The sequence below is a fragment of the Nilaparvata lugens genome, chromosome X (genome assembly GCF_014356525.2).
Source record: "Nilaparvata lugens isolate BPH chromosome X, ASM1435652v1, whole genome shotgun sequence".
Lineage (NCBI taxonomy): Eukaryota > Metazoa > Arthropoda > Insecta > Hemiptera > Delphacidae > Nilaparvata > Nilaparvata lugens.
In genome coordinates, this window is record NC_052518.1 from 9,192,840 (window position 1) to 9,205,289 (window position 12,450).

At 34.7% G+C, this 12,450-nt stretch overlaps 1 protein-coding gene across 1 annotated transcript in view; it reads left to right on the top strand.

Annotated features, from left to right (window-relative positions):
- Positions 1 to 1,104: 1,104 nt before the first annotated feature.
- LOC111063103 (tyrosine-protein phosphatase 69D) overlaps positions 1,105 to 12,450 on the top strand; it is a 77,266-nt gene continuing 65,920 nt past the window's right edge. The window contains exons 1-3 of the mRNA XM_039442363.1: positions 1,105 to 1,415; positions 10,496 to 10,631; positions 10,875 to 11,050. Coding sequence (XP_039298297.1) covers positions 1,283 to 1,415; positions 10,496 to 10,631; positions 10,875 to 11,050 — 445 coding nt within the window. The 5' untranslated portion in view covers positions 1,105 to 1,282. The remainder of the gene's footprint in view (positions 1,416 to 10,495; positions 10,632 to 10,874; positions 11,051 to 12,450) is intronic.

Consider the following 12,450-nt stretch of genomic DNA (forward strand, 5'->3'; position numbering starts at 1 on the left):
GCATTCATAGCTGTATAGTGGGGGCCACATTTTATTAGATCGCAAATAATCAAACAATTGTATTAATATTTTGTAAATAATTGTACCTTATACGGTATGCTTTTTGTAATCATGTCTAAATTTTGAATAAACTCCTCTGGTCGTGTTGTACTTGTACCCTCGACCAGATAAATTGTTATTATTATTAGCTTAAAATATTGAATAATGAATAATAATTATGTCGTTCAAGAAAGTTTCTCTGCTAACCAGATTTATATAGTCACAGAAAGAAATTCACTGCCATTTGGGTATTGAATGTATACAAATAAATTGAGTACCATAACTTAATGAATTAGAAAAATAAAAAAATAGATTTTGGGGGGTTGAATCTTAAACTGAAGAGAAGAAAATATACTACATTCTATTTGCTGTCTCCATTACAGAAGAAAGTCAGGTGGTACCATATTTATGGGTCAATTTCTCATACGGTACTCGGTAGGCTATATAGGTAGGCCTACGGTACTTTATATTAATTGTTGAAGGTCGGTAAGTTTTTTGGTGTGAAGTTTCCAACAAAATATTATTTTTAAAAAGTTTTTGATAGACAACAATATTATGTCTGCAGTCTTATGTTGTGGAGCACCAGAAGTTTAAACTGTGTATGAATTAAAAATTCCTACTATGAATAAACCTTTTTCACTACCCTGTAAATTGATAAAAGTTTCAAGTTTAAAATTATTTGTGATCAAAAAGTTGAATAGATATCATGTAGGTAGCCTACATATAGGCTTTATTTCTATCAAAGAACAAATTGCAAAAGTATTATTAGCCTACAATGTCAACATATATTAATAATTCATATTTTGGCGGTCAACCCTTTTCAAAGATGGCTGCCATCTTTCAAGAGAAGCTGCTTCTTCTTTCAAGTCTGTTCTTTTTAATAATTTTTCGAAGATTGATTATAATTGATGATAAGTAGCTTGATTTGATTACTATACGATTTTATCAAATCGATGAACTATAATTCTGATGCTTCTATCTATTGGAAATGGGGAAAAAATAAAAACTGAGTGAACACAGTCAATATCTAGAATGCAGAGCAGAGAACAAGTGATTCTGAGATTCGTTTTCGTTCATGTTCGCATAGCTCATAAGGACATAGGACGGGTTTGGCTGAGCTGAGCTAATATGTCTAGGTTGTATATTCAAGTCAATCTACTTTAGTGATAATGGTGATAAAAAGGTAGCGAGGACCTTTGCCGGTAGAAAAGTATTAATTTATTTGCAAGAATGATGTAAATTTATGCATTCTGCTATTTGTTTTGTAGGCTACCGTAGCCGGTCCACCACTATGTGCGGAGCAACTAGCTTTATTTACACGCTAATTATTTTTTCGAAAATTTGTCAAGCATTTGGTTCACCCTTCGACATAAATGGTAAGTATTTTATCCTTCCATCAATATTTGAATCTTGTAAGAATTATTTAACGTTCAGTATCATATTCTTAATTTACACTAAGTTGTTTAGGTTATCATTGTAGGTACTTTCAGAAGGATATCAATGGTATTCATTTTTCTGTTAAACGCCGTTCATTGGTTTTCGAATTTACTAAATTGTTCTCTGAATTGTAATGGAGGTATTTCCAAAACTGAGTTAAACATTACCGGTAACTTATTTCCCGATATCGATATCGTATTTCAGGTACGGTATCACTTAACCTATTAGAAGCATTCAACATCTTGGGTACCTATGTCGGTAATGCCATAATATATTATGTCGGTAATGCCACTTATAAAATTTTGTTTTTATGATTGTCTTGTATCTTAGAATCTTTCCCCTTTTCTATTCTATGATGAGCTACTAGTTTCAATTAAAAATTTGTTACTTGAGTTGCTATGAGTTAATTCGAGTTGCTTGTTATGTTGGGTTGGGATAGGAGTCCCTTACTTTTAATTCCCCTCTAAGAAGCAAAAACATTCACCACGTAGTTTACAATATTTTGATCGATGTTATTGAAGAAAAAAATCAATAAACGGCATGAAATTTCATAACATAAACTTAGCTAGAATAGTTCCTGTCCCTTCAAATTTGAAGTCACATTCGTTTTTATCAAATGTCAAATTTTGTGACTTCTGCTCCATGTTCATAGACTTCGTTGGAAAATCAGAGTTTATAGGTGCGATGACTATTGTTTATTACTCCAATAAAGATAATCCAGTCCAGATAAAGCCCAATCTTTATCAGGACCAAAATTATCTTACCGTATATATTCTTATGTTAATTGGTTGGAAAATATTGACTGAAAAAAGAAAACAGTAAATGCTACTTTTTACACCTCCTTCGCCTGTGAATCGTTGTAATCCAGCTGTAGAAACTCAGTTGCATTTTCATACTAGGCTATAAAAAATATTCATTACTGGAACTTTTGAGCATTCTGAAATAATATCATTCAGCTAAATGGTTTCCATGGTTACAACGTGCCAGTATTTTATAAATTAATTGAATTAAATTTCACGCTGCATATATAAATAAATACGCTACAATATATACGTTTATTAAAGCATTTATTTATATTATATAATGGGTTTATTTTTTCAAATTGTATCAGCAGGTGATGGAACTATATCTGTTTAACATACATCTCCTATAAATTATTATCTTTTTCAATCGACTCTTCCGAAGAATGGAAAAAAATATTGTCTCCCATTCTTTTTTCATTTCTCTATCAATTTCTTAGTTTTAAATTATTGTTTTCCTCTATGTCTTCATTTCTCAGTTTCAAATTCCTTCAGTATTTCTTCAAAATGTTGTTGAAACTCTCCTTAATCCAACTTGGCTTCACCTTCATTTACCATTTAGTTATTTTATGTTAAGTCCATAAGTTGGGCATAAAACCCCCAGGGATACGTCATGAAAACACAAAAAGAAACAAGTATGCCAGCCGTCCTACTAGTCCAAAAGAAAACAAGTAAAAACATGCTAAAGAAAAGTAATTTAAAATATGCGCTTACCAAGCCGCTGTCCAATATGAAATACTCACGGAATGAGTACAAAGGTTTATCCAATAATAAACCTTTCAAGGCCCTCCGAAATTTGCTGGCAGGCAGATTCCTAGCCATCACCGGCAGCTTGTTGAAGAGCCTGACAGATAGATGGGCATAGCCCGATCGAGTTCTGCTCAGTCTTTGGTAGGGCGCATCCAGCTTCTGTCTCACGCTAATCTCATGTGGGTGTATATTCTGCCTCTTTACAAGCTCCCCCACATTTGCATGTGCTCTGCAGAGAGTCTGAAATAGATAGAGGGAGAAGATTGTGAGGATCTTCTCTCTCACAAAGAGGGGCCGACAGAGTCGCTCAGCACCACAAAGGATCCTCAGGGCCCTCTTATGAATGAGCAACACTCGCGACATATCTGTGGCTCCACCCCAGAGCGTGAGGCCATACAGGACTATGCTCTGGAAGAAACAGAAATAGCAGACCTTGAGATAGGATGCAGGAACACAGGATGTCAATTACTTGGACAGGAAAACTACCCTGCTCAGCCTGCAACAGACAGCCTCAATGTGGTCAGCCCAAGACAGCTTCCTATCCAGAACAAACCCAAACAGTTTCACCGGGGAAAATCAAATCAAATAGTTTTATTATTTGTTATTGAGAAAGTACTCATACAAATAGGAGTTGCTACCCTAATCAGATACATAATATATTCTTGATCAACAGAACAAATAATCACCGGGAAAAAATCATATTCATCCCCAACAAACCCAAGCAGTTTCACCGGGGAAAATCAAATCAAATAGTTTTATTATTTGTTCTTGAGCAAGTACTCATACAAATAGGAGTTGCTACCCTAATCAGATACATAATATATTCTTGATCAACAGAACAAATAATCACCGGGAAAAATCATATTCACCCCCATTTCATGTTTGACTGCGTTTTATCATTATTGTGAAGAAAGAGGTTTGCAGAAAATCAGTCTAAAGCAAACAACCTGGTCTCAAACATCTCGGCCCTTAGTACATTAACTCCATGACCATGATCGAAGAAGGTGGTGTCGCCTGCATAGCAAACACTTCTGCCATCCAAGCGAGCTAAATCATTCACTGAAATCAAAAAGAGAAGTGGCCCCAGGACAGAGCCCTGAGGCACTCCAAAGTTGACACAGTTTCTTATACGAGACAGCACACCATTAGCCAGTACAGCCTGCTTGCGGCCCCCCTGGTAGGATTGAATCAATTTAAGAGGGGATCCACTGACCTCATAGAGCTTGAGTTTACACTGAAGGATGATCCATACATCTATCAAGGCTTTCTTTCTATGAATGTTTCTAGAAACATCCACCATTATATCTACCGGTTACATTCAACCAGAAGGAAAAGCAATTGATGCTCAACTCCATAATTGAATAATTTCTGTATGAAGATTGGACATGCTTGAGTAATTAAATTCTTGTTATTCAATCTATTGATTAGTTTATTACAAATAGTACATCAGGATGAAGAACATGAATTGAAAGCAGATTAATATAGATATCTCAATCACGAGTAAATCTTGAACTTGAAGCGGCTTCATGGGGATCAAGATTTTATCGTGACTGAATCATCTATACCTTGCTATTTTCATAGTACGATTTCAATGATTTTGTACAGTTTGATACCACTTTTTTCTATTATCTGTTCTAAATTCAAATTAGTCGTCTTTATTTCACTAAAATTGTAGAATTCCAAACATCCTTCTATTTTGTCTACCTACTATTTTACCTAGTACCTAGTTACCAGATTAGTGTATGCTCAAATCACTATTTAAAATGCTTGGATCAGAATGTTTTGATAAATTATTGTTCCTCATCTTATGATAGTCTCAAAGGTTGAGAATATTCAGGTGGAGATGCATGATCAACTGTATAGTTTAATCCTAGTATACCGTTGTTTGAATTTGGCGAACTGTATTTTTGAATAACACGTTGAGTCGTCGATCCCGGTTGCTTTAAGTAGTCGTTAAGTTATGTCAGATGCCCTGAAATTGATCAAGTGCGACCTGAAAACTCTGACACCAGACCTGAGACAGCAAGGTCACTCGTCATTATTTTTATTATTATTTAGCCGGCCAGGTTAACAGAGACGACTAATAGCCATCACACACCAACGTAGCGTAGCTAGAATAAAGTCTTCGGAAGACGAAGCCGTCGTATCTCCTAATGTTAAATCTACGCTACGCAGGTTTGAAATTGACAGATAGATTAAAATTAGTCATGCATTCTTGTTCACGTCCCTTCGAAATCAAAGGCCCGGTTGCACAAAAGCCGGTTAAATTTTAACCGTGATTAATTTCACGAGAACCAATTAGAGATGGCCTTTTTTATAAGACGGCACGAGAACCAATCAGAGATGGCCTTTTTTATAAGACAGCTTCTCTGATTGGTTCTCGTGGAATTAATCACGATTAAAATTTAACAACTTTTGTGCAACCGGCACAAGGTGTTCCAGAGATCTACATTGATGTACTGGAGCATTATTACAAAACCAGTACCGCAAGGTTAACTCTTGTAAAGCTAGGCAAATCTTCAGGCTAGAAAGAATAGTGAAGCAAGACGATCCGGCATCACCGATACTGTTCAACGCAGCACTCCAAGAGATTTTCAGGCTGTTCAGATGGTAGAGATTAGAGATTAAGGTCAATGGTGAATATCTTCGTTTTCCGGATGATATTGTGATCATTGCGAAATTCAATCAGGAACTGCAAGCTATGCTGGAAGATTTCTCAAACGCCAGAGAACAAGCAGGATTCGTCATTAATCCAGATAAAACCTTCATATGTATGAAGTTGTAAGTCCAACAGATTAAATTGTGAAATAGAAATGAACGGTAAAAGGCTTAATTCGACAAATGAAGTTATTTATCTTGGTCAAATCTTCTCATTCGCAGCAAGGGAAGTAATTGATTGATAGATTGAGTACTTTATTTATGTAGATTACAATATATATACTGGCTTTTACACTTATATAGCTTACAATACAGCAAAATTATAGATGAATTTACATGATATAGACTAAGAAAATGATTTTTGAACTGCATATGATATGAAAAAAGCATTTGGTAATAGCTATAGATAATATTGTTATGCATCTACATAAATTGACAGAGCTTTGGACATATCAATGTCCATTCTTTGGAAAGAATATTCAAAATATCCTTCCCACTAACTCTCTACCAGTAACAGAGATAAAGAGAAGATGCAACAGAAGATACCATGGAAGAAGTACTGGCTTTGAAGTGTAAATAGCTTAATATCACTACAATGGCAAAAGGTATTGAATCATGTATAACATCCTCTGTTCTAGCGATGTGACCAGCCCATTTCTATTTCAGCAACTTCATTGTTTTTGTTACATCCTCAAAATTTGTCCTACTTCTTATGAAAGAGTTTCTGATTTTTTGGTGTCTTCTGATGTTTAATATACTTCTCTCCATCGCTATTTGAGTGACTTGAACCTTTTACAAGATCGTTTTCTTGCAAGCTCAGGTCTGTACTCCATATACCAGGTGTTTCAAAAAGAATGACCCAATTTTAAACAGTTATATTTATTTTAAAAAATGGTGTACACAAACCAATTTTACATAAAATTACCCACAGAAGTATCAAGTTTATGATGATGTATTATAAGTGTTCTATGTGCCCTCCCTTTGAGGCTCGGACGACATCTAGACTGTAGCCAAATTCATCCCAGACTGTTCGCAATATGTCTTCTCGGACTGTAACTTTTACTGTTAACTCAAGCTGATTATTGTAGATTTTTACTGTTTAGGTCGGGTGAGATTGTATGAACTGCATAATATGAGAGACTACCAGCGTCACACAGCTTTATGGGAAAGAACTTCGTGGACTATCGGTTTGAGATAACAGTAAAATTTGCGACATAAACTCCCTATACCATGGGATATTATCTTATGCTATTATTTCTCTATGGTATAACTAATGCAGTAGCTACAGTCCGAGAAGACATCTTGCGAACAGTCTGGGATGTATTTGGCTACCGTCTAGATGTCGTCCGAGCCTCAAAAGGAGGGCACATAGAACACTTATAATACATCATCATAAACTTGATACTTCTGTGAGTAATTTGATGTAAAATTAGTTTGTGTACACCATTTTTTAAATGAATATAACTCTTTAAAATTGGGTCATTCTTTTTGAAACACCCGGCGTATGGAGTACAGACCTGGGCTTGCAGGAAAACGATCTTGTAAAAGGTTCAAGTCACTCAAACAGCAATGGAGAGGAGTATATTGAACATCAGAAGACACCAAAATATCAGAAACTCTTTCATAAGAAGTAGGACAAACCTTGAGGATGTAACAAAAACAATGAAGTTCCTGAAATAGAAATGGGCTGGACACATCGTGAGGACAGAGGAGGGCAGATGGACGAGGAAAAATGTCATTTGGGAACCATCGTGGAGAACAAGAAGAGTTGGATGATAGAATACCAGATTGAGGAAAGATAGCTTGAGGACAGCAGGAAAAATCTGGATTATAGTGGAGAGAAACAGGCAGAGATGGAAAAACCTGGGGGAGGCCTATGCCCGCTAGTGGGCCTAGTTGCCAGACAGTTGAAACGATCTATTTGAATCAGGAGTAAAAATTATTTTAAACACGGTATAACAAGAAGTTTAATTACTGTATTATACAGAGTATTTCAAAAAGAATGACCCAATTTTAAACAGTTATATTTATTTTTAAAAATGGTGCAAACAAACCTATTTTACATCAAATTACTCACAAAAGTATCAAGTTTATGGCGATGTATAATTGTTCTATGTACCCTCCTTTTGATGCTTGGACGACATCTAGACGGTAGTCAAATTTATCCCAGACTGTTCGCAAGATGTTTTCTCGGACTTTAGCTTCCTACTGCATCAGTTATCCTGGTTTTTAGCTCCTCAATATCAAGTGCTAAGGAAGGAACAACGTTAAAGATCGTGCTTATTTTAAAGATCAGTTATCTTGGTTTATTAGCTTCTTAATATCAAGTGCTAAGGTAGGAACATAAGCACGATCTTTAACGTTGTTCCTTCCTTAGCACTTGATATTTTGGAGCTAAAAACCAGGATAACTGATGCAGTAGGAAGCTACAGTCCGAGAAAACATCTTGCGAACAGTCTGGCATGAATTTGGCTACCTTCTAGATGTCGTCCGAGCCTCAAAAGGAGTGCACATAGAACACTTATGATACATAATCAAAAACACTCGATATTTCTGTAATTTGATGTAATATTGGTTTGTGTGCACCATTTTTCAAAATAAATATAACTGTTTAAAATTGTGTCATTCTTTTTGAAACACCTGGTATTATAAACTACAACTACCTATTTGAAGGATTCTTTGAAATTGTAAATTATTCATTATTTTCATGTTTTGAGATTCTGGAGACTAAAAATAAAGGCTTTATTTATTCATATGTATTCAACTAATGAACTATTTAATGGGAAAAACATTATTACTCTTTATCTGAAAGGTGAGGCAACAGTTTTAACTCTTGAATCTTGATAAAGGCACTTGTGGACTACATGCACAAGTTCATGTGGCAAAAAATTAGTTGACCAAAAACTTCCAATTCCAAACTCCGCCTTGCTTTTTTAACTATGTTTCAATCGTTATTAGTCTATCTTTAAAGCAATTCGCACTCCACTGCGAATCGCTTAACGGCAACGGGAGCGGGAAATTTCCAAGCCGTGGTCAAGCGAATACCTTCACGGCATCGATGATTGATTACAGACATTCTAGAAATAGTTCAATACAAATTCTAGTATATTATATAGATTAAGTATGAAACGTACAGCACATTTTTATTTTGTCTAAGCCAGTGCTCTTGAAGAGTGGTGTATCATAGTCAAATTTTATACCCAGTATTCAGTATTCAGATCAGCCAAACATCTTGTGACAAACGAACCAGCCGGTTGCGTTGATCTAGACAACGCGACATTAATATTTCAAGTAGATCGATCAATATTTGTCACTTCCAAAATCCAACACATCAACATATAACAGCTATAAATAATACTCTCCAGCTGGCGTATGTCTATCTCTTATCGTCACTTATTTCTATATTGATTATTTAGAATTTTGTCCTCTCTAGACGTCTAGACTGTTAAATAATCTGATTATTGGGTCAGTAAGAATCTGACTATTGCATCAGTATGATATTAATTTGAAATTAAAACTAGTTGAAAAATAAGAACAATTCCTTATTTTTTCAGTCACTCTCAGATTTAGAAAATTGTTTTGTTAATCTTACTAATCTCAGACTCGCTTCGATCGCCTCACACTCCCTTCCATATCTCATGAACCTCTTAGGGACATTGCATCAGCTTGTGATGACCAGGCTCATTTCACGCACACATACTTTCAATTTAAAACCCTCTTGACATGTACTGGGTCAGCTGAATATTCCAGCAATGTTTATTCTTATAAATACTTCAAAAAAAAAAGTTAGATACGTTTGTAGAGTGAAAATTGATGTTGTGGAACTTTTCCACAATTGAAGAGACTTTAGAGATCCACTTTATTTCAATAAAAATTATTATTTCACAGTGAAATAATGATTTTTATTAAAATAAAGTGGATTTTTTGACAATATCTAAAGTCTCTTAAATAATATGTCAGCTAAAAATTCAACAGTTTATGTAATATTACTTCCATTAGAAAGTTGAGATAATGCAAAGAACGTCATTGGGATGATGAATGTAAAATCGTCAATTTTGGGGTGATTCTGGGATGTTTTCATGCACCATCTATAACTGAACCTGTGAAGAAAATTTGATAATTTGTGGCGTAATCATTGGAAAAACCAATGGAAATCGTAGATTGAAACATTCCCCTAAACTAAACCCTCACAATGAACTCTCATTCGTTCCCACCTATATTCGAATTTTCGATTTTGTATTGTGTTGATCATCATGAGCTAGCAATTTCCAGATAAATTTATTATATACAAAATAAGCTGGAGTAATAAGAAATATTGATTTCTCACATTCTGAGTTAATTATACGTTCAACCCGTTAAGCTTCAGAAATTATAGTCAGGCCTAAGCTTGATTATAATAAAACGTGAAATAAGAGAAAAATATGAACCAATAGCAATAAAATTGAATTAACTTTCTATGCGAAAATTCTATATTTATTTTTCTTAAAATTACTCCACTTATATGGGCTACTTTATTCAAATTAATAAAACTTCTATAACCCTTTTTATTTAAAATATTTTGAAACATTAAAACATTTCAACGACTAGACTTGGAAATGGCCAAAGTAGGTCGAAACTAGTCGTTTTAAAGTTTTAAAATGTTTTAAATAAAAAGGGTTCTACAAGTTTTATATTGTTTTATTATTTTCTTATATGGTTTACAGTTCTTCTCATTTCCTAGTTGTGCATCATTCCTAAATATTTTGTTATTTCTTAATCCGTTTTTATTTGATTGTACTTGAAATGCATCAATTGAAATTTTTCCTTTTCAGACAAATTGATCGAAGTCGTTGGTCCCTCCAATGTTCAATTCTGTGATAATGTAACTATAACATGTAAGACCCGGATAACAGATGCGAAACCTTGGTGGAGCTTCTCCGGAACTAATTTAACTGAAGATGGCAGCAGGTATGTGGTTTTTACAAAATTTAATAAAGTATTTTATTTAACATGCAACCCCTAAAGATGTCAGACCATATGGCTGGTTCTAAATCTAGGATTTTCAATCTTGAACACCTTCAATTCATATTTTTCCCATTGTGTAAAGCCGGTTTTGTCTGGTTTCAAGTCAAAGGTTCTCAATTCTTCACACTTCAATTTACATTTCTCCATTGTGTAATTTAGCTCAAATGTCTCTGTTTGTCGTTACAGATTTGTGATGGAAACGAACAAAGAAGAGGGTAAGATAATTGTGGATAATCTGCACATATTGTGTGTCACCTTGGATGATATTGGCAACTATACGTGTCACACCGGACAGGTCAATCCTGAAAATAAAGGAGCGGACAATGAAACCGTCGAGCAATCTGTTTTTCTTCAAGTAAACAGTAAGTCGATTTTGCATTTGTATGACATGTACTTATTTGAATACGTTCTGCCTCAAGTTGAGTGATTACCATCAGTTTCCGGCTGTCTTGCAGTATCTTTTTTCAAAGAGTTTTCTAGAAATGTAATGGAAAATAACTCTGTACTTTCCAATCTTTCATGACCTTTCAACTAGCAGTCAGCTATTAATGACAGAAGCTGTTTTACATTTGTTGTTTTGAGTTTTTCAAGCTCATTGAATATTAATACTCAGATGTCTCGCATCTGTTTCTGAATTTGGCGACCTCTTTCCTCTTAGATAAGTCATGAGTGCATAAACAAATATGGTAATGCAAAGGTTCAAAGAAATCTCCTTGAAAGACTTGATGGCTTATGCTGATATCTTCTATTGCGAGAGAAGTGAAGTCGATCCAATATTAACGCTCGTAGTTTCATCTGGTATCATACACTAAGGGCCGTTTGCACAGTGTCAGTTTAAACTAAATTTCATTTTAAACTGGATTAAATCCGTATCAAGTCTAGTTTGTTATAATGTGTTTCATTTTGAGTTTAAGCCACCAGCTGATTAAATCGAGTTTAAGCTTTGACTGTGCAAACGGCCCTAAAATTGATAACTTGCTAGATCCCTTAGATGTCTTGAATCTGATATAAGATTATGCATATAAACACTTAGGGCCGGCTTCCGAGCTCGGGTTTCAGCTAAATTCTAGACTTTAAACAGTTGGAGTCAGAAATTTGGCTTTCCGAAACGGGGCATAGTCGTAGAAATTATAACTTAATTTCGAAAAAATAAAATATTGAACACAAAATAAAATAAAGAGAAAATAATGTAAAGTTTCAGCTATTTTGAATTATTTAGGAATGTTTCATTTCGTCAAGGAAAACGTTTCCAATAATTATAGAAATGAGAAAATGAAGATTATCATAAAAACTGCGACTACGCCCCGTTTTGGAAAGCCATATTTTTGACTCCATCTGTTTAAAGTCTAGAACTTGGCTAAATCCCGAACTCGGAAAGTTTTCTAAGATTTAAAGCAAAATAATGTTCTCAAGTGCGTTTATAAATTATCTTGGAAAAAGGTTTCATCCAATGAAGGCTTGGTTGCTTAGCAACCAGCTACTAGAATCGTTCTGATTGGTTCCTCGTTTTGGTCGCAAGACAACCAAAGTGTTGGGCTAGGAACATTCTCAAGAATTCTTGATTCCTACCAACTCGTACGTGCTGAAAAGCTGATATTATACAAGTATTAAAATATAATTTATCAATCAGTATGAAGGAACGACTTTATCGAAATACTCTACAGCAGTAGACTTTGAATGTGGAATTGAAATAGTATGTTCGCAAGTCACTCCTTCACGATTGGAATATTAAAACATTTTCGCATATTTTACCATGTTAATT